At 35.3% G+C, this 24717-nt stretch overlaps 1 protein-coding gene across 1 annotated transcript; it reads left to right on the plus strand.

The window, feature by feature from the left end:
* Nucleotides 1-934: 934 nt before the first annotated feature.
* Nucleotides 935-19773, plus strand: LOC139129148 (uncharacterized). Its single transcript, XM_070694798.1, has 5 exons — nucleotides 935-1154; nucleotides 2543-2635; nucleotides 3370-3756; nucleotides 5119-5781; nucleotides 16598-19773. Exons 1-5 carry the CDS (start codon nucleotides 935-937, stop codon nucleotides 16735-16737), a joined length of 1503 nt encoding a protein of 500 aa, XP_070550899.1. The 3' UTR covers nucleotides 16738-19773.
* The last annotated feature ends 4944 nt before the right edge of the window (nucleotides 19774-24717 follow it).

A 24717-nucleotide genomic window follows, 5' to 3' on the forward strand; every position in this document is an offset into this window, starting at 1 on the left:
TATATTTCAAACATGTTTTTGGTCCTTAATCAAGCTCTGTATTGCATCATCGATTACTGATAGACCAGGGACTCGACTTGTCCTTGTAGACTATTTCTATGGTCTAACCAGATAAAGTTATATTTTCACTGTAATACATCCTTTGTTAGTGTTCTCCTGTATTTGTACCTTTATCTGGTTCAATAAACAATTATTATGATTATTATACCTGTAAAGTATATAAACCAATAAAATGCCATTAAAATATCTGACCCATTAATATTATTCACATCGTCAATCTATTATCTAATCCGAAAACTATGATTTTAATCCTTTCCAAAGAAACATAAACTATGTATATAGAAGTGTACAGATGTCCTCGCGGAAAATTACATTGTTTTATGCTAAAAGCAGAGCGTTATGAATAATAACACAATTTACTTCAAGTAAAAAGTAATAATACCTGTTACTTAAAGTTATATGCTTCCGACAATTATCAGAAAGATCTGTCTGAAGATTGCACGATGCACAGACTTAAGTAACATATATTATTACTTTTACTTGACGTAATTTGTGTTATATGCATATATATATATATATATATATATATATATATATATATATATATATATATATATATATATATATATATATATACGAATATTTCGAACGAGTATGACGTCATCAAAAACGAAGGCTAATCGAGCATAGCAGCACCAAACATTTAAGCTTTCGCAATGAAAATCGTTTGCTTTATTTCAATGTGAGAAGAAGACTGATTTTCATCGTTGGAGCATTTATATATTGGAATCAGTTGCATGTTGTTTGTGGAAATTTCTTATGCATAAATGTGAAAAAACAGTGTTTCCTTTGTACCACATGTAATCTGATCGGTTTTAAAGCCTGAAAATCCCACATTGAAAAGAGCCCACTTGCTTTTTGTAAAATGGTGACTATGTGGCCTAGAACAACATCAATAAGTTACCAACTAATCGTAATTAGCGTACAATGTTCGATATACAAGGTATGCAATAATAGAAAGCCTTCCCCCTGTTTTCCAACAGGTGGAAGAGAAACAAGGACAGAAATTAAAGGAAGATCGACATCATACGAGCGAGAGTACACTGGCAATGTTAAATCAGACAAAGGAGAATCAACTGAACCGATAGAGAAAGGTAAAATTGTTTGTCTTTCTGTGTGTCCTCATATATATTATATATATATATATATATATATATATATATATATATATATATATATATATATATATATATATATAATATATATATATATATATATATATATATACCAAAACTTGTTTGTATCTTCTCAGAGGGGTAAAGTGCTAGATGCAGGATGCAGAGCAATATTACAATAAATATGAGATCACATCAAGTATGTTTGGTACCTATTACTCGAGTTTCACGCATACACGCGATCGTCAGATAGGTAGATTTTATTGTGTGAAATTTGCTTCAGGTGCTTACATATAAGTGTCAGGTTGGGTCAACCATTTGTTGTTGTGGGTTGGATTGAAATTTGACAAGTAAAATTTGTTTTCGTGTCAAATTTTACTTGTCAAATTTCAATCCAACCCACAACACCAAATGGTTTGACCCAACTGACACTTATATGTAAGCACCTGAAGCAAATTTCACACAATAAAATCTACCTATCTGACGATCGCGTGTATGCGTGAAACTCGAGTAATAGGTACCAAACATACTTGATGTGATCTCATATTTATTGTATATATATATATATATATATATATATATATATATATATATATATATATATATATATATATATATATATATATATATATATATATATATATATATATATATATATATATATATATATATACAAAGGTTCGCTGTCGTATTATGTTTGCAGGATACAGGTTTGCAGTTGCAAGTTTGCAGGATGCATAAAAGTTAACAATCATATCATTACGTTGTACTTTAAGTAATTCGAATTCTACTTGAACTGTGAGGGCGGTGTGGATGATGGTGACCATAGAATGAATAACAGTTGTCACAGATTGAAAACTGTTGTTGATGGATATTCTAAATAACTTATAAAAATGAATCTGCAGTAGAAATCTTTATGAACTTTGAGGGCAGTATTGATGATAGTAACCACTGAATGAATGACAGCTGCCAGTTTAGAAACTGACGGCCACTGTGATGGATATCTGCAGTTGAAATTCTTCTTGAACTGTCAGGGTAGTGTCGATGATCGGAACAACAGAATGAATAACTGCTGCCACAATTTGAAAGCGATAGTGATTCTGACATATATATTCTCATTAACCTTTGTGCACATGAAATTCCAATGGACTGTGAGGGCAGTATTAACAACGGTGACAACAGAATGGATGAGAACTGCCAAGTGTTTGACAAAGAACCTATTTACTTATTTGTATAGATGTTTGCAAAGTTTCAGAAACAGCAGCAACCTTTTCCTTCGAAAGGTTGAACGCTGTGCTGCATAATATTTTCGAACTGTTCAGTTGTTCAGTCTATGTTGCTGTCATAAATATAAATATTTTCAACAGGCGAAAAGGATGTGAAGAAATCTAAAAGATGGTCAAGAATTTTTCCTCTTCGCCTGCTTTGGTCAAAGAAAAACAAGAGGAGGCGCCTGCCAGGTAAGCAAATTGAAGATGTTAATGTTATTTCAAATATTACAAAACAACATTAAAAACAAGCTAGACCTTTCGAGACTAGAGAAATACATTAAAAAATAGCGTAATGAATATGTCGACTTGTGTATACAGACAAAATGCTTGATATGCGCTTAGCATACTTACGTACATCTTTGTATATGGAACATTCCAATACGTTGATATGCGTAGCTTATTTCTATGCAGATCATGAGTATACGTAATGCAGATCTTTGCACACTAAGTGTACACTGTAATTTTGCATTTTATTAGTATACGTACGTGTATACTTAACGTATTTGACACATGTACAGAATCAGTATATGTGTATATATTGTTGTATATCAAGCATTTTGCCAAGTTACATGTGCTTATTCTATAAATTCAATTTGCCTGATGTAATTAATAATAAAAGTCAAGATTTATTTATAAATAACATATTTAATAAACGTAAAGTTCGATTGTGAAACTTTATGCAATTAAAACAATGTATGGAATTCTCTTGACTACATTAAATCTGTAACTTAAATTCATTTGTACTACAGGTCAATATACATTGTATTGTCATCACTGCCCTCGGAACTCAAGGGCTGCCTTGGCAACATTGTTTTAAATCAATATGTTTAATTTTGAAACATGCAACACAACAGTTATAAGTGCCTATTGTAAAATGAGTGTGTCGAAGCTAAGTTTGAGATCACTCTTGTTTGCTTTTTCAGGCCAGATTGAAATAAAGGTGAGACCAGACGGCGTTATTCCGCAGGAAGGGATAAAAGTGAGAGATGTTACTGCTGCCTTCTACTCCAACGACCGAACAAAGTACAATGCAGAGCTGGTAGGGAAACAACTCGATCAACGCCGGAGTGGTATAAGTTTAAATCATATAGGTAAAAGCAGCATTTCCTATATCATAGATTGCCAGTCATTGGAAGCCCTGGAGTCGTTGATGGGTGACTATTCAAGTGGAAGTCTTCACAGGATGGTAAAGAGTACATTCCTGTCCGAGAGCCTGCTGGATGAAATTGGAGCTCTATACCTGTCATTAGGAACATCAATAGACTATGAAGAGTATCTGCTATGTCGGGAAGAATTAGCTGACACCGAAGGTATGTTCATGTGGCAAAGACGCATACAAGTATGGTTTGGTAGATAGGCGAGTAAATCTTTTGTGATATAGAGGAACACTTCGATCGAGATTTGGGTAACTATCTTTCGCCGCCTTTGTGCATGGGGCATTTTTTAATGTTGTCTGATATTTAAATGTGGGGATTAGTGTTGTTAATAAAATAGTCTAGCTCTTACTTTATAGACTATCGTATTGTGGACTGATATATCGATAGAAAAAAACTATGAAATAATTTTCTTCACATTTTATGACTTCGATAGAAATATACCTCTTTATAAGGCTAAGATGCTGTACCTCAATTTCTTTTGGCATTTTAGATATACTATTGACCAAACTGAATAAATTATGTTACCAATTATTCTAAAGGGTGATCAATTACAATTTTACCATACAAATTTTGGCATCCATTGTATTTTGTTCACCATAAGTTCAATAGTAGCCTTGCCCTAGTGATAAACTCGTCCTTGATATTTCAAAAAGGATGGTAATTTGTGTCGAAATACATGATTAGCACATGGCAATCCTCTCATTGTACTTTGCAGGTTTAAGTTCACCATGAAACATCATGGTTTTGATTATGTCATTAGATTTGTTATCATGAATTATTACACCTCACTCATTCAGCGTGCACTGCCATTGGTTAAACACGACTCACGTGACATGTAAAAGAACGTGATGATGCCCTCTGCGAATGTGATGATGCCCTCTGCGAATTGATGATGCCCTCTGCATTTGATATTACATGGATGACGTCATTTTACTTACTGCGCATCCTTTCTGCGCAAAACAAATTGTCGTTCGCTTGTTGTACTTTGCAGTTGGCAACTTATGGCTACGAAACGTCATGCAGAGCTGTCACCGGCACAGTTAGACGGTATTTTGATGCAAGTAGCCTAAACAGCAAACGAACGAAAATGGCAACAAGGAATGCAATTTTTTTTGTTCAGCGACTATGCAAGCAACAAATTTGGATACGCCACCGAGGAGATCGGCAAACTTTAGCGGCAACCCTAGACTCGGCACTGACAACATTTTACGCTGAGGTCCGGACTCGGAAGGCGAACTGTACTCGAAGAAGTCTTTATGTTTTTGTTTCTTTGCATGTTTGCTTGTTCGGTGTAATAAAAATAATAACACATGAGAGCTTGGGCAATATCACGATTTTTTGCCTGCCCTCGGGCTGGTGGTCATGATCGAAATACTGATGATGCCCTCGCCTACGGCTCGGGCATCATCAATATTTCGATCATGACCACCATCCCTTGGGCAGGCAATAAATCGTGATCTTGCCCTCGCTCTCATGTGTTATTATTTAACCATTATCTTTTATATCTGTTGTCAGGTGAAAATCTATACCAACTGTCTGTTGAAGCCATCGAAGAGATGAATGAGAAAATCGAATCCGATGTTCTGAGAAAAAGGGCCGCTGTCACAATAGGGCAGGTAAAGACTAGAGAGAAAGCTAGAGACAGAGATATTCTGAGGGGAATGTCAGAGGAACGAGAGAAAGGTAGAACATCTGAACTCGATGAACTTATAAATGAATGGATCCAGATAAAGAAAGAATTACAAGAGCTGAATAGCACTCATTCTGAACTGGTATTTGATCGACAAGAGTTCGTCCGAAAGACAGGGGCCATAGTCGATGAAACAGATATTCCCCTAGACATGAAGCAAGAATTAATGATGGCATTCCTGAAGTCCCTGCCTTTAGGTCCCGATAAGACTGGCAAGCCTGGTCAACAACTGGTGATAGAGGGCGATGTACTCATGGAGTATGTTGAGAACATCGTTCATGACTTTGACATTCCTATCAAAGGGAAACAAGACATGATAGAGCGATTCAGGAAGTTAGTACGGGAAAAGTCGGCGAAGGCGACCGCCAAAGCCAGTCTGACTGCAAAACAAGAGGATCTACAGGAGCGTATCCAGGCAATCGTTGATGACGCTGACATTCCCGATGAACAGAAGGAAGTCTATCGTCAGTTGAGGCAGGTCGAAAGAGGTAGGTAGAGCCATATAGCAATGATATGTTTGGAAATGTAAACCATTGTACCTCGCTCTATTCCTTCAACACTGAAAACTTAAAAAAAACTTAATATCGATGTGTATGCAAGAGGAGGGATAAAAATTGCCAGTTAATGTTTATTGTAACCATCCTACGGGTTTTTAGATTATCAAAAATACTGATTAATTGAGTAAAAGATTAATTGCAGTCAAGTTGTCCTACCAAGCAAATCAGTTTGTATTATACAACACAATCATTGTATCATTTTCATGTGTGTCAATGTGCTTACTGCAACTAAACCCTAAAAAATGATAAAATTTGTTTTGTAAAAATACCGTTTCTTTGCACAGGAGCAACATTGCAAGTATATCACATTGTCCAATGTTTTAATGTTCAATTCTATAGAATTTTTTTTTATCTTGGGATCATTACACTCAGTGCTCTGATAAGCTTTGATTTCATATTAAGTAAAAGATTGGAATTTAGTACACACCATAAAATATTGTCTCAACTTTAATAATGAAAAGGACTATCTAAGACGAATATCTATAAATTAAATTAGTTTTAAGATCCCACGCATTTTATTTCCACTGAATTTAATTCAGTGAAATTAACAAAAACATACAGATCTCGAAACATAAAGGGGAGAGAAAGTTACACTGTAAGATACTTATTAACTTGACATTACATCAAAGATGAACTGTTGTTCTAAAATCTTTTTTATCAGTTTCACATAATTAAATTTCAGACTTTGGTTTGACATGTTCACTTGCAACAAACTTTTTATGGATTGAGATGAATCTTCCTTCAAAATCACTATAAATGAGGTGATTCTGTAGTTATTTTTAAAGTAGACAGAAAAACTTTGAAAAGCAGACAGTCAGGCACACATTTATCAATGCATGCATGCTTCAATGCATATGTACATAAATATATACAGAAAGACTGACAGACACACATGGACATGCAGATAGATAGACACAAACGTGCATTCATGCACACAACATACATACATACATACATACATACATACATACATACATACATACATACATACATACATACATACACATACATATATATCTACACACGCAAGCATGCATGCATGCATGCATGCACACATACATACATACATGATATATACACACACATACATACACACACGCACGCAATGCATGCATACATATGTACACATACATACATACACACACACATGTATGTATATATATATATATATATATATATATATATATATATACAAACTTACATATTTACATACATACATACATACATACAAACGCACGCATGCATGCATACTGCATACATAAATACACACATACATACATACATACATACATACATACATACATACATACACACATACATACATACATACATACATACATACATACATACATACATACATACATACATACATACATACATACATACATACATACATACATACATACATACATACATACATACATACATACATACACACATACATACACACATACATACATACATACATACAGACATACATACATACATACATACATACATACATACATACATACATACATACACACACACATGCATGTAAGCATACATACATAAATACATAGAAACAAACAGACACACACACACACACACATATATATATATATATATATATATATATATATATATACATACATAGATACATGTATACATACACATACTGTACATACATACGCACGCACGCACGCACGCATGCGTACTACATACATAAATACATACATACATACACATATACATACACATAGACTCATACATGTATGCATACATACATATATACATACATACATACATGCATGCATACATACATATATATACACACACGCATTCATGCTTTCATACATACACACACACACATGCATGCACGCATGCAAGCATACATACATACATACATATATACAGACATACATACATACATACATACATACATACATACATACATACATACATACATACATACATACATACATACACCCTTACAAAAATATCCTATACCAGTCCTATAGGGTAGAGGCATGTAGGGTCTTATAGGACATCAGGCAGTAGTAGTCTTACAGGATTTTGGAACGCAGTCTTACAGGGAACCCTATAGGGAGCCCTATAGGGGGTCTTATAGGGAACCCTATAGGGGGTCTTATAGGGGCCCTATAGGGGGTCTTATAGGGAACCCTATAGTGGTCTTACAGGGAGCCCTATAGGGGGTCTTGTAGGCAGCCCTATAGGGGGTCTTATAGGGAACCCTATAGGGGGTCTTGTAGGCAGCCCTATAGGGTACAGAATATGCTTTACATATTGTTATCATACTTTCTAAGAGATTGAACTCGCACAAGGCAAACAAACTTCTGTAAAAGAGTGCAGAAATTTTGTTAAGTAAGGAATAACTCCTTCTGATTTTGCTATTGGTACCAAATGCAATGAATAACTGCAAAACTCACAAAAAGTCAGTCAACTTACAAAACAAGTAATTATAAACATGTAGTTTATTTCTAAAGGAATTAAGATTAACAATCAATCAAACAGAAATCAATGCAACATACAGGGACTACAAAATATAAAGCAACCTACACATATGAATGCAAGGCCTACCTTTGACTTGTCACCTCAGCCAAGTGCATTGTTAACTGAATAGATGTGTATCTTAACTCCCGTAATTAAGAGGTCAGTTCAGTTAATGCTGCAATGTCATTCTTACAGTTGTGACATATTATTGAGCTCCCTTCTCCATAACACTGTTAGAATCTTGGTAATGGACCTTGGATCCTAATGTTCCATGCAAATTGGAGTTGAACTTTAGTACTTTACATTAACAGGAGCCATGCATGTTCACTGATGCACTGCCTCAAGTGCAATGAATAATGCGTGGCTGTACTATTATGTAATCGCCCATTGTAAATGCAGGAAACTATTTACATAACAAAGCAAAGGCACAGGTCAGCTCACTTGACCTTGGATCTAACAAAGAGAGTCTTTGTCTGTGTACAGCCATGACATGTACAAACGGCAAAAGGAATATGGTATGTTCCTGGCATGTGTGTGTAAATAGAAATAGCTTTTGAGAAAGGGTATATGAGAATATGTGAAATTCTACAGACTATTTTCGTAAGGGAATAATTATAAACATTACTCAAACATTACTTGTTCAGTTTTAGAGTCCTAAAAGTCAGGCAGAATCACCTTGTAGGTGTCCCATAGGGCACAAATATGAGCCTATAGGACTAGTACGAACCCATAAGACATGACACATAAATCCTACAGCACAGGCGTTGTCCTATAGGACGAGTGCTATAGGATGGAGGTAGCCCTATAGGACTCCTGCAGGGATCCTTGGTCCTACAGGGATCCTGTAGGACTTTTTTGTAAGGGTACACACATGTATGCATGCATGCATGCATACATACACACACGCACGCATACATGCATGCACATACTCTCACACACACACACACCCATAAATATATATATATTATATATATATATATATATATATATATATATATATATATATATAGATAGATAGATAGATAGATAGACACATACACACATACACATACATACATACATACACGCATGCATGCATGCATGCATACTACATACATAAATACATACACACATACACATACAAATCCAGTCCATATATACTCAAAGTATGAGGATAATACACAAAAAAGAAAAAAAAAGATAACAATGGTAACAATGTCTTGACTTAAACATGAAAACACTAAACAAACATAAATTCAGAAACAAATCTAACAAGGTCACTGCCAGTATGTAGCATCACTTATTTAGCAAGCCAAAGTGAATATTCAAAAGTTTATTAGGTTTAGTGAAATTGATTGCATCAACAGATAATCTGTGAGACAGCTGTTTTTCAAAGATTCTTATTTTCATGAATCGACATCACCTAATCCATAGGAAGATAAAAGCCACATGTAAAGCATGACAAAACATGAGAGAAGTACTCCTTCAGAAAACGCGTATTAAAGGGAACAAATCTTTATAAAGATACATCTTTCAACCTAAAACTAATGTTTGAAACCATTTTACAAAAGATAACAGCATTTATCAAACTGTATATATATGCAAATTTTAACTAATCAGAATTATACTGACTCCAACTTTAATGAAATTTTGAAAGTGATCTGAATATTTGCAACATTTCATGAATTTTCTAAACTGCATGCTCAAGACTCTTAACTCAGTCCCTTACCCGAACAACAAATTATGCATTTAATAAACATATGTGTTCCAGTATATCTTCATAACAATCAGCGATATTACAACATTAACACAGCAGGGCTTGATGTGGTCATGTCACATTTAATCAGCTGCATGCTGTCAGTTACGGAACACACCACGGCCACTGATCTATACACGCCAGAGAAATATATAAACAAATCACCACATTTTGCAATGTCAATGCCATCTGTTTGTTCATTCCTGATGAATTACAATGTAGCTGGTGTTTGGATACATAGTATACTTTGTTTACTATTCATAAAAAGTGATTAATTAAATGTTTGTAATTACTCAGTAGAAGATTTCCTGACAGTCACATCATTGTAATGGAATCACAACCCTTACAAGTGAGCATGACAGTTCATTATTAGATTCATACTAGTTCATTGTTAGGATTGTGTTTCCCTGCTGTGTTAGTGTTGTAAAATTGCTGATACAATGCCTCGGACAATTAAGGTCTGCAGCTGGAAAGATTTTGATTGTAAATGTAAAGTGTGAAAGTGTACATAAGCCCTGATAAGCTTCTCAGGCTAGTGATATTTATTCATGTAGGCAGAGGATTTACACAGAAATAAACTTTGACCTGGTAAGAATTAAGCAGAAAGTAGAAAAAACTCAACTTGAAAATAGTGAAACTAGGAAACAGAAATGTACTGGTTATGACAGTCAAACTGTGAAATATGTTTAATTTGAAATTACACAGTCATTACACAGGATCAGAGTCCTGTACCAGGCCCATCATTTCTACATCCTAAATGTTTAATACATGCATTCATTTTTTTCAATCTCTATGATTCTTCAAAGCTGTGCCCACTACCATCATTTTCTATATCAAACTGTGACAGTTGTCATCCATTCTGTAGTCACCATCATCAACACTGCCCTCACAGTTCAAGTAGAACTTCAAAGTTGCAGATTCATCATAACATTTCATCAGAATATCCCTCACAGTCACCACCAGTTTCTACACTGGCATCTGTCATTCATTTCTTGGTTACTATCATCAATACTGCCCTCAAAGTTCATAAGAATTTCAACTGCAGATTCATTAATACAAGTTAATCAGAATATCCATCACCATGAGGTTTTCAATCTGTGACAGCTGTCATTCATTCTGTGGTCAGCATCATCCACACTGCCCTCACAGTTCAAGTAGAATTTTGAACCCTACAGATTCATCATTACAAGTTAATCAGAATATCCATCACCATCAGTTTCAAACTGTGACAGCTGTCATTCCTTCTGTGGACAGCATCATCAATACTGCCCTCACAGTTCAAGTAGAATTTGAACCCTAGATTCATCATTAAAAGTTAATCAGAATCTCCATCACCATCAGTTTGAAACTTTGACAGCTGTCATTCCTTCTGTAGTCAGCATCATCAATACTGCCCTCACAGTTCAAGTAGAATTTGAACCCTAGATTCATCATTAAAAGTTAATCAGAATCTCCATCACCATCAGTTTGAAACTTTGACAGCTGTCATTCCTTCTGTAGTCAGCATCATCAATACTGCCCTCACAGTTCAAGTAGAATTTCAACTGCAGGTTCATCATTACAAGTACCGGTATGACTGTGAAAGATTATCTCGCTGGAGACCTCTTCACTGTTTTCCAATCAGTCCTTATCACTCTGAAAGATATTAATAAATGTGTTTTAATTAAATTGTGTAGTAGATATATAGTTTTACAGTACATAGTTTTATGAAAGTAGAATTTTAATCTCTCAGCAGTACAACTAGTGTCAATATTTCTAACTGTAGCATGTATGTGACATAAATACCTTCATTATTTCCTTCTCTGCATTAGAGATGATATTAACATGACTGTAATGGCATGCATACAATACATACTGATAACAGTAGTAAAGTCTCCATCAGTTGCAGAGTGCTGCAATCTCTGTAATTATTCATGGTATGCCATTGATAAAGACTCACCAACACAAGGAACAGAAGACAGACAAGCTTCTACACTGACAATTGCCAAATAAAGCCCCTAGCTGTAACTCTTGATATTTTTTGAACACCAAATTCTCTCCTGGTTTTCTCTGAATTCTACCCTCTGAAGGGATATGGGCTTTTGCTGCATTAGGAAACCATTCCTTTGTGAAACATTTCACAAGTAAATTCAAATTTTAACAGTTATTTTGATTTCCCGCCATTTTCAAAAATTGGTATTATGACAAAGGAAACTGAACATGCAATGTCACAGTTGAAAACATTCACCCCTATGCATTACATTGGACTACTCTGTGCAGTTTATGTGAAGATTTCAGTGCAGATATACACAGGATCCACGGTTTTTGCTTTTCTACTTGGGGCTGTGATTGAATGTTTGGGCAACATTTAATCACAGTGTTATCTTTATCTTGTTCTTTATCTTTAGAGTCCCAGCGGATAGTTAATAAAAAGTGTATACACACAACTAAGTTACTACATTTTGACACACTTATTTAAGCTTGAGAGAAAAATCATTAAAACAATGCTGAAAGATACAGCTAGTGGGGCTTTAATTTTACAGTAGTGCTTCATTGTCATAATATTTGGTCGTTGTAAATATATAAATTTGCAGTACACATAAAAGCTTTTCAGTTCTCATTATTTTTTCAAAGAAAGAGGAGAAAACCGCTTTCATTTTTATCGTATTTTGACAATATCACAATGAAAACTTCAAACACTTCCCAACTTAAAAGCATATCAGGCAAGCATTTTTGAAAAATATAGGATCAAAAAATTGACAAACTCAATTACACCAGTATGCTCCCTTTTGATCAACATACAAAATATGAGAGCTATCAAATACATTTCAATAAACGGCGAAGGCTTTTTGGTTAAGGATGAATCATTTGATTTCTATGGTTGGGGTGGAGGATTTCAGGAAAAATTTTACTGGCCATTTATTGGAAAAAATATGCCTCCCCAGTGAACATTGAAAAAAAATTGCTTAAAGGTTGTACAAAACAATTGTTTCCATGTACCTTAAGACAGTAAACTGTGTCTATGTCTTCAGTAGTCTCTGGAGCTGCTGCCTTTGGCGATTAAATATGGCCAAGCTTTCAAGCGAGGATGGTAGAAAAAAATAAAATTGTTGCCATACAAATTTCCTCCAGCTCAACCTCCACCCCCCCCACCCCCACCAGAAATCAAGTGGTCCACCCATAAAAATAAGAAATGAGGCAAATATGTGCAAATTTAAGAAATTATATGACAAACAGCCTGTCCACGATAATCGAATAACAGTAGCATAGACCACTTCATCTGTGACTGAGATGTTGGCATTGTGGACTAGATTATAGGTGAAACAGCCTTTGTTTCTTGATTTACCCTGGCAAAGACTATCAACTCATGAATATCGCATGCCTGTTAAATCAGTCTTTCAGCTTCTCACTTCTGTAATCTTGATTAGAGAAACCATTTTTTTTCTCTAACTCTGATATGTAGAGTAGACACAGTGTATAAATGTAAGCTGCACACTCCCATTTTGCTCAATCACTCAGTCTTGAAAGAAATCAAACAAAATATTGAATGCCATAAGATGAGCAGCAAATTTGTGGTCCTGCTGTGTTTCAATGCCACCGTTTATGGTTCTTTCTTTATCGTACAGGTGATTGATGTACTTCAGGTTAAATTAATTGCAACATTGCCTATAGAAACTTGCCTCTCTAAACATGTCATCAACTTGTATCATGTGATGTAGATCGTGTAGCCCTAATGCAAGGGCTTTGGGGCTTGCAATCTTTTACAAAGAAAAAATGTCCAAGACTCCAGCCTAGTTTTTAAAATACGAGAAGTTGATACATCCCTCAGTCCAAGTTTTGATACTGATGATGGCCTTTGTTTTTCATGATTATATTGAGAATAATATATGTACTTTCGAAGCTGTGATTGAAAGTAACTAACACTACACTAGATTGTAGTCTGACTGAGCTTTGATTGGAGACAGATACGGTATACTGTTACAATTGCTGTTACAAAAGCCGGTGGCTTGAATTTTGTTTTGCGAAACTAATTTATAACAAATAATCAAAACTTTGATTTACAGCTGATGCATGCTGTCCCCAAAATGTGCAAAAAGTCCTAAAATAATGGTAGTGGGACACATTGTCCCCTGGTTTCAAATTCCTGGCTGCAACACTTACCTTGTATGGTACCTTGGAGGTACCCTGGGAAACGCTAGTTGAGTGCATACAGACTTGGTTGACAAGTTTGATATTGTGTTTCAGCATGCTGTTGAGAGATTATCAAGAAACTTCAGTTGATACATTGAATAAAAATCCAAAATAACCATCATTTGCAGATATTGTCCCCTATTACAACGTCTACTTTGGTTTTCTCATAAAATTTCAATGCATTCAAATATTTTGGATTTTTCAAAATACAAATCATGAAATATAGCAAAAAACTCAGAATGCGTGATTAATTGTTGTCACCATTAGCCATTGGCTGACATAACAATGTTATTCTTTTTCAATGCATTTCTTACCAAACTGTGGAATCTGAACAAGTAAAAGTAAATATTTTAGGGTACCAAAATAATTTCTCACATCCCCTATACCCTATATAAATTTTATCCAATCCCTTCTGTACTACCCCAAGAAATTATAAATCCCCCTTGAATTCCTCCATCCCCTCAAAAATATTTGTGAATGTAGCCTTATGGTATTACAGATATAAAAGAGACAAAGTTGCAGAATATTACATCAAACAATTTTCAAAATATTGCCTAATCACTACAAAATCATCAATTACGCAAATTAATAATTATCAGAGGGATATTATTCACACCATTAAGTGTGATGACATGGCTTAAGCTACAGTAACAATTCCACAAAATTCCAGCTCATTATGCTGAATTATTCTAGAGTTAGGTACAGCCTAATTACTTGTATTCATTAATTATGCAAATTACTAATATTTAAGAGAAAAATATTATCTAGACAAAATGCCTTGAAATTGCCAAGGTCTCTGCAATATTTTCACAAAATTGTACTATCTAACAGCAAACATTATTGAGATACAGCCTAATTACCTAAATTCATTAATTATGCAAATAACTAATTACAACAGAGATAAAATTCACTGGATCAAATGCATAACACTGCTATGACTTCAGAAACAATTCCACAACATTGTACCATACTAACCAAACAAATACTGAACTACAGCCTAATTACCTAATTAATTATGCAAATTGCTAATTACCACAGGAATATATTCCCTGGACCAAATGTAATGACACTGCCATGACTTCAGAAACAATTACACAAAATTCTAGCACATTACGACAATCCGTTACAGAAATACAGGTTAATTAGCAAATAACTAATTACCACATAGATAAAATTCATGGGACAGAAGACAATGACACAGCCATGGCATCAGTGACAATTCCACAAAATTGTAGCATATAACATCAATCCATTACAGAGATACAGCCTAATTACCTAAGTTCATTAAACTAATTATGCAAATTACTGATTACCATAGAGATAAAATTCACTGGACAAAACACAATGACGCTACCATGGCATCAGTGACAATTCCACAAAATTGTAGCATATTACACCAATCTGTTCTTGAGATACAGCCTAATTACCTAAATTCATTAATTATGCAAATTACTAATTACCACAGAGATAAAATTCACTGGACAAAACACAATGGCACAGCCATGGCATTAGTGACAATTCCACAAACTTGTGGCATATAACATCAATCAATTACAGAGATACCGCCTAATTACTTAAATTCATTAATTATGCAAATTGCTAATTACCACAGAGGTAAAATTCACTAAAAAAAGACAATGACTCTGCCAAGACTTCAATAACATTTCCACAAAATTGTAGCACACGAGAGAGATATAGCCTAATTACCAAAGTTCATTAATTATGCAAATTGCTAATTACCACAGAGATTATATTCCCTGGACCAAATGCAGTGACACTGCCAAGACTTCAGAAACAATTCCACAAAATTGTAGCACATTACTACAATCCATTACAGAGATACAGCCTAATTACATATATTCATTAATTATGTAAATTACTAATTACCACAGAGATAAAATCCACTGGACAAAACACAATGACACTGCCATGGCATCAGTGACAATTCCACAAAATTGTAGCATATTACACCAATCCATTACAGAGATACAGCCTAATTACCTAAATTCATTAATTATGCAAATTACTTGATCGGACCAATTATTATTACCCAAATCTAAGAAAATTAAGATAAGAATGTCAAAAACTATAATTGTCATTACTCAATTGAACAACTACTAACATTTACAAACGCTAAAATTACAATTACCAGCCTGAAAAATTTGTTGTGGGTGAAATATAATTAATTATGCAAATGAGTACAATTTTTACGGTTTTAATATTCCATTGATATTTTTTCAAGAAATTGTCACTTTCATGTCAAAAATTCATGTTTGAATGGCAGTACTATTGTTTTATCAGCTGTTGACCTTTGACCTACATTTGCAAATTGTTGCCTTACACCTATAGGTACACCACTGTCCAACACTGTCAGGGTTTTATTGCCGAGAGATGGCAAGAAATCATCAGGAGAAGACTTTTACCCATATGGATTGACAATAAACCAGAATGGACATGTACTTGTCTGTGACTTGGACATGGCAGTGTGAAGACAGTAACAGCAGACACTGCACAGATTCTAACATCTGTCACAGTTTCATGGCTTACCTCACAATTTCAACCAACAGACACAAAATGGCAGACAATGGTGACTATTACACAGCGGATGGCGGCAACAAATGCATTGTAGTGAGTGATGCAAAGAGTGAAGTGAAACAAATAATAGCAATGGGTAAACTGAAATACCCCACTGGTGTATTTGTTGATAAAGACAGAAATGTTTTCATAGCAGACTACAGTGCAGACTGTGTAATCAAATGTAATGGAGATGGGGACATTATTTCAAGTAAACAACTCAGTAGGCCCCACTCTCTGACCATGAATAGCAAATATCACTCATAGTGTCATGTCAGGTGAAAAGTGTATCTATGTTTTGGACAGTAATCTTGAAATATTGAATCAATTTGGAAGTGATCACTTAGAGGAACCATTGGGAGTTACAGTTGACAATGCAGACAATATTTATGTGGCAGATGATAGGGAAGATAGTGAAATTTGATAGACAGGGTGAATACCAGGAAACTGTAACTGTAGATGGAGACCCTTGGTACATTGCAGTGTTTACAGACGGTAGAATAGTTTATTCAGATGACATTGATTCCACTGTCAAGGTCATTTACAAGTAAGAAATCTGAGAAGACAGTCAATGCAAATATTGCAGCGAATACAGCTGTACAACTGAACAACATGCAAACACATCACCACCATAACTGACACAATTTTCCTGATTTTCTCATCAAAACTCAATATTTGTCGGCCAAGTTTGGGTTAGAATTTCTCGTTATGATGTCAGGAAATGACTCCAAGTGGAATTGAAACCCTTGGATGAAATTTTGTATTTTTTCAGAGTGAATTTTGTTGTAAAATGTGAAGAAATTGTAATCTGCTTTGTTTTGATGCCATGAACAATGTCAATAATTTCATTTTTCTCAGAAACTATTCACAATTTCCTAGTCATGTTGGGGTTAGAATTTCTCATCTTGATGTAAGGAATCCAATAATGTAAAAATTAAAGTCATTGGTTGAAATTTTGTATTATTTTCAGAGTCAACTTTTTGTAAATGTGAAGAAATTGTGATCAGGTTTGATTTGATGCAATTGTTTTGACACAGAGAATACAAATAATTTCATTTTTCTGAGAAATGTTCATAATTTCCTGGCCATGTTGGGGTTAGAATTTTACGTCTTGATGTGAGGAATTCGAAAATCATAAAATTGAAGACATCAGTTGATATTTTGTAATTTTTTTAGAGTGATTTCTGAAAACTGCAGAGAAATTGTGTTGCATGTTTGTTTTGATGCAATTGTTTTGGCACAGAGAATACAAATAATTTCATTTTTCTGAGAAATGTTCATAATTTCCTGGCCATGTTGGGGTTAGAATTTTACGTCTTGATGTGAAGAATTCGAAAATCATAAAATTGAAGACATCAGTTGATATTTTGTAATTTTTTCAGATTGATTTCTGAAAACTGCAGAGAAATTGTGACCATGTTTGATTTGATGCAATTGTTTTGACTTCAAGAAGACAAATGATTTCATTTTTCTGAGACATGTTCACGTTTTCCTAGCCATGTTGGGGTTAGAATTTTACGTCTTAATGTCAGGAATTTGAAAATCATAATATTAAAGTCATCGGTTGAAATTTCCATGTATTTTTTATAAAGAGATATGTTGATATTTCTGCAGAATGTCCTGTGTTGACATGATTTCCATTTAACATTCAATCAAATTTCATCATGATTTCTAGATTTCTGAGTTAATGTCCAGATTTTCCTGGTCATGTTAGGCTTAGAATTTCACGTCTTGATGTATTTAAGTTGGCAGAGTGGAAATCCAAGTGATCGGTTGAAATTTTCATATTTTTTACAGAATACATTTGTTAATTCTGTACAGCATTGCAATGACAGTTGTATTCACTGTAAACATTCATCAAAGCATCGCTGTGAAATCTTCTCATATTTGTTTCCATTTCAAGAAAGAAACTCATCAGATCTTACCGGAACAATGTACGTACCTTGTGATGATAATTCTGTTCAGGATAATTCCTTCCGATTTCTTGTAACATCGTCAGATTTATAAAATTCCAGGAGTAAATCCACACATGACTTCAGCTGGCAACCTGTCAGCTGTTTTGAGTGTGAGCGAACGCTTTACTCATTACACTGCTTCCACCGTAGAAAGTAGTACTAGACAAAACCTCGCCGCTCAAATATCGATATGTAAAACCCTTGATGTAATGATTCAGAAACTTATAATTGGTTTCATGACCTTTGTAATTATTTCCACATTCGAAAAGTGTCTGTTTTTTTATGAGATGTACAACCAGCCAGCTCACATTACGGTAAAACTGTTACGCTGATACATTGACCATAGATAGGTGGCGCTATTGCAATTTCTGCCGTCAGGCTGGTAAAGGTGGCTGTTGGCTTCAGCGCAGTATACGTAGTGTATAAGCATTTGTAAGAGACTGTATCTCAGAGAGTTTGACATTTTTTATCGCGATTTAAAATGTACTGTGACAAGAGTATATTAAGACATTTTATTGGATTGAAGACTTTTTTTCTGGTTTTATTTCAACTTACGGTAAGTTTTCCCTGTACGCTTGCCCATTATTGTGTAGCACAGCAAGCTATTTCGTTGTTTAGAACACAGTGTAATATGTGCATGCAAGATTATCACTTGCTGATTCATTGAAGAAGTAACATCTTTTTTATCACGTGTTTACACGATACAGCATAGCTGCACGTTTATACATTAACTTTGCTATAATGTTAAATCTAGAAATATTGAAGACTTTGATGGTTTTTGGTTTACTCTTTTTCTTCCTCACCAGTTAATCGTATACGTCATGCCATTTTCACACTCTTTATGGTCATTCTATTATAGATATAGATTTTTTTAGACCATTATGTTTTGTTGGATTAGTTTAATCTCCTGTACAACGTATTCAGAATTATCCCAATGTAACGACTCTTTCGAAGAAATGTTTTATTTCCAAATGTTTGACTTATATATATGTATATATATATATATATATATATATATATATATATATATATATATATATATATATATATATATATATATATATATATATATTAATTTCTAGGCAGTAAGCTTATATATTCCTAATCCAGCCTTAATCGCCGAAGTTACAATCGTAAATGATTTGATCAGGCGTTTCTGAATATTGTATTTTATTCTCTGTTGTAGCCTACTGTATTTTAATCATGGTATATGTTTTCACCGAAATATTTTTTGAGGTTTATATACTCACAAGTCAAACGCAATTTTCTATTTCACATTATCACTCGAGGCTTCAGAATTCAGTTAGGAATTTAAACACATCGAAAACGTAGCCGTCAGTCAGCTTTTTATGATCGTCAGATATTTCAGAGCTGTATCTTCTTGAAAACGATGTACTATTGTAACTTTCTGGATTTAAACTTATTTTGGTGCTTCTTAAAGAAAACCAAGTCGTGTATCAGATTTTCAGATCGGCCATCAATACACACAGAAACATTTTACTTCGTGTCAGTTATGATAGTTATCCGATTTTTCTTTCCTGTTAGGAGATTGATGACGTTTTTTTCACACCATTGTATACTTTAGCAAACATACCCGGTATTTTAATTTCTTGAGTGAACTTGCCCATTGTGTCTCGCATTTCTAACCCTTCCAGAAATCTTGTTCCTCGTGACATGTTTCACGTGACAGTAGAATGAATATTACTGCTCACCGTGCACAGACCTGACAAGTTTCTGTTTGATGTGTTTCATTATCAATGGAAGTACGGCTTGAAAACGCTATTTTATACACATTTTTATACACATTTGTACTTTCAAGTCCCATAGTAGCTGATGAAGATTTGCTTGTCGAATTCAAAGTTGAAGTAATAAAAGATTGAAACAAAATCACTTTATTGGCAATGTGCTTGTTGCTTGGTGTTCGTCATGATACATATATATCAATGTATCTTGTTCTTCTATAAATGTATATGTTGCCATGGTAACATATTCTTCAATCACCAAATAAAGGTATTCATCAGTCAGAAGGATTCATGATTTTATGACGAGGAGAGATATGTGAGAGTCGCATAAGTTGCTTCAATGACTCGTGTCAGGAAGAGAACTTATTAACCTTAAAAAACCGTGGTTGGAGATTAAAATCTACGTACTGATTTTGTTAGATTTGCATATCTAAGTCGTATGCAATGATAAGGCCCATCTCATAAGCAATATCATGCTTTTCATGACAAAACTAACAATATTCGTCAATGGTCGACGAACAAAATTTTTAAATGATTATCAAGTAATTGAATTGTTCCCTAAGAAGGTTGCATGAACATATCCCTCTTTAATATAGTTTTTGAAAACGATGTGTCGCTGACTTGACAGATGGGTGTATTTCTTTCAGTCACGGTCCCCTCTCAAGTAGAGGGACTGCAATTCAGACAGTTTACTCTCTGCCAAAAGGTAAGAGGTTCAGGGGCCGCAAAAACTTTCCCAAGACACTTTTAAGCAAAATCGCGGCTAATCAAAATTCAACAGAATTTCCACAATCTTCATCATATAAGTATATGTAATTCCCTGCAGACGAGACGTGTGATCGTCGATGTGAAAAGCGGGTGTAACGGAGATCGAGTGCGCCCTCATCGGTGAATTCAAATTTATATAACATATAGTCCGTGAACTCGATCGGTGCATGCGGAGTCGTTTAACCAGTATATATCGCATTATGTCATATCGGCTAAGACATAATCTTGAAATGTGCGTAAAGAAAGAAAGAATCGTTAATTACGGAGCAAACTTAGAAGTTCTATTCAAAATAAACATTCTTCCACGTTTTTATCGCATTGACAACCCATGAGGTCGTGAGATGATTGCTACTACAGAGAGTGTTGGGTTCTTCGGTCATCTGTTTCTGGAACCTTAGCATATCCTTCGAATTGGTGAAATATTGGCTTCCATTGACGAGGCATTTCATACCTCACCTCTTCTTAGTCCAGGCAGTACTTTTTCGGCCTTATAACTTCTCACTGTGATGAAAAGCACTGGACACAAAACAAATCTATGAAAATACATTCCAACTTTTGGCCATACAAATTTTGACGTGGGCGCTATCCGGTTCAGGCCCCGAGAACCGGATAGTGCCCACGTCTATGAATATTCAGCGTGAACGAGGGCGATAAAACTACAAAGAATGTTTCGGATAAGGCTTGCAGGAAAACACAACAAATTATATCCTCTAAGTCCCAAATTCTACACTTGGCTCTTCTAAGTATTTCTCTGCACTCCCACCTGGTCAGTCCACAAGGATTGGATTTTTCGATAGTTGAGAACGACGACACCAAACGATGAGTCTATTGTCCATTTAGTTGAAACGGATACTAGCAAAAAGTGCATGTTCTGTTTGAAAATACCAAAGTCACCATATTTGGTCGAAAATGAAAAGAAATGCGTTGCGACACACGATAATTTCACAGTCCCTCAAACCACGGCCATACATGAACGCGCTATGTCCGTACGCTCTAAGCTGACATTGAATGGTATGCATTACACGTCAGCGACGAGTGCTGCGCTTGCGATCGTGTCGATCGGTACGACGGTATGACATGAATCAATGGTCCAGTTCAAGTGACTTGAATGACTATATACAAAACTGTTTTGATGTTTTCTGCTCTGTTATGGACTAGGGTCTGGCATTCACAGGTGCAGAACATTTCGGTCAAGGGGACATAACACTAAAACAAACTGACAACTTCGCCTTTTGTAAGCGCTAGCGTTCCGGGACAATGATTCGTTCCGCCCGTACCGGGGCCCGTACCTCGATCCCAGCTTTGTACTTAGCCGGGAGTTAACTGTTTTTATCTTTTATCTAATGTAAGCCTAGTGTAGCCATGTGAGATATATATATGGTCCAATTTCGATATGTTGTAGTCTAATTTTGATATGCTGACTTTTTTACTATATCTTTTACTATATCAAATCACAGACAACAGAAAACTCAACTCACTGCTAACATTGCCGGTCAACTTCAAGAATCATGTCTCAATTTTCTCATTCTCTTCCAATAAACCCGAGACAATTTTACTGACAGTATTACACTGTCACAAACTAGTCTGTTTTGATGGACTGTGTATACACTAAAGTTTTCGATTTCATAAACCAGAATTCAGATCTCTCCGTTCAAGAGACGAAGACGGTTTCTCTTACAACTCAACCAACAAGACTCAAATTATGATGATCGTTCTTTCTCTTATGTCGCTGAAGCAAGCAGCCATAGCTCTCGTACGTTGCGACGGAATAACTCTTTTTCCATTGCATGACTTGGGTTTTCCCGTTGCAATCCATATTCGTCCGGGAAAACGAGAGCTACGACTGCACAGATGGATAGACTTTCTAGTCATATTCGGTCAGCATCAAGTACTGAAGTTTTGAAATCTTGACTAATGACCTGCTTCTCTGAGAAAGCATAGTCATGCGACAAGCGCCAGTGAAAATTTTCTTTATGCTTTGTCTGGAAAACTTTGGTGATTTTGCTCAGCTCACTTCTGACGTTGCATTTAGTTGCGTTTAGGACCCAATAAACAAAATGTTACACTTGATGGGGGTGTCCGTGATAAGTGGAACGGCGTTTCTGTCCAATCACTGGCCATGCTTAGTTTAGGCGTCAAATTTAAAATTCGTTGTTATCAGTGCGTACATATTGACACACACACCCACCAACTCATTAAGCTGGCAAAAGCTCTCGCAGAAATTTGTATGGGAAAAAGTTGTCATGTAAAACAGCAGCCAAAGTAACATTTTACGCACTTTTACTCATTTGAACCGTACCTTTTTGTCCGGTATCATCCCAGCATATGATAATTAAATAAATACGTCACGACAATTACTCACTATTCACTGTGTTCCATGGAGCTGTTTTGTTGCATGTGTTAGTGTTTACAACAGTCTCCCACGGCGTTCTAAAATACCCAGTACACAGCTTATTTACATTGACTGAATATCTGTGTCCTGCATTAGAGTGTTTTGTCATCAAATTTACGCGGTCATAGTACTGCCTCGGCAGACTCTCGAAAGCAGTAAATTTACTGTCCAGTCTGCTCTGCACCAAGCCCAGTAACAGTAGCTATCAAGCCACGTGACAACAAGTATTATAGAATTTACTGAACTGAATCGCTAACTGTACCTCTTTGAACACCGACAACACGTTAAGAGATTTTCCGGCTAAAAAATACATGAAGCAGGTCGTCACACTAAAATGAAAGCTTCCCATAATATAGTCATTTTTCAGTTGGATGATAATACCAAAGCTCACACTGCGCTGTCTTCTAGCGTCATACATGGTATTTGAAAGAAGCTGTTTTCAGCAGCGACGTACGTAAGGCGAGTAAATGACGAATCATGGAATGTGATCCTCTTCTGATAAAATTCAGCTAATTTCTCTGTAACGCTGCTTATTGAGATTTGGTAGAAAATAATAAATATCAAGACAAGGTAACTCAAGAAAGAATGCAAACATATGTTTTACTTATTTGTCGAATGTGCAGCATGCATAGCGGTGAAAGTGGGATTAATTTAAATAGCAATAGAAAATATACACGGCGTATACATCACCGTACGCAATAGTACATGTCGAGGGGATTCAAAAAGGCTATTAGGCAAAGTACATTTATTTTGATCGGGTAAGCGAGTTTTATAAGATACTCGCCTTACTGACATAAGGAATACGTTGTAAGAAAGAGAGATTCTTGAAACAACGAACGTTGCGGAAAACCAACATCACTGGGCGAACAAACGAGTTTACGCGCCGATCTGTAACACTGAGCCGCGATCCCAGATATCGTAATTCATACATGACGATCAAAGCTCAAAATTGTCAGCTTTACCCTTACGCGACCGTGTGCGTAGTTTTCAAAAGAGATGATTACTTGGAAGAAAACATCGTTACTAAGTTGCCTTCAA

The sequence above is a fragment of the Ptychodera flava genome, chromosome 3 (genome assembly GCF_041260155.1).
Source record: "Ptychodera flava strain L36383 chromosome 3, AS_Pfla_20210202, whole genome shotgun sequence".
Lineage (NCBI taxonomy): Eukaryota > Metazoa > Hemichordata > Enteropneusta > Ptychoderidae > Ptychodera > Ptychodera flava.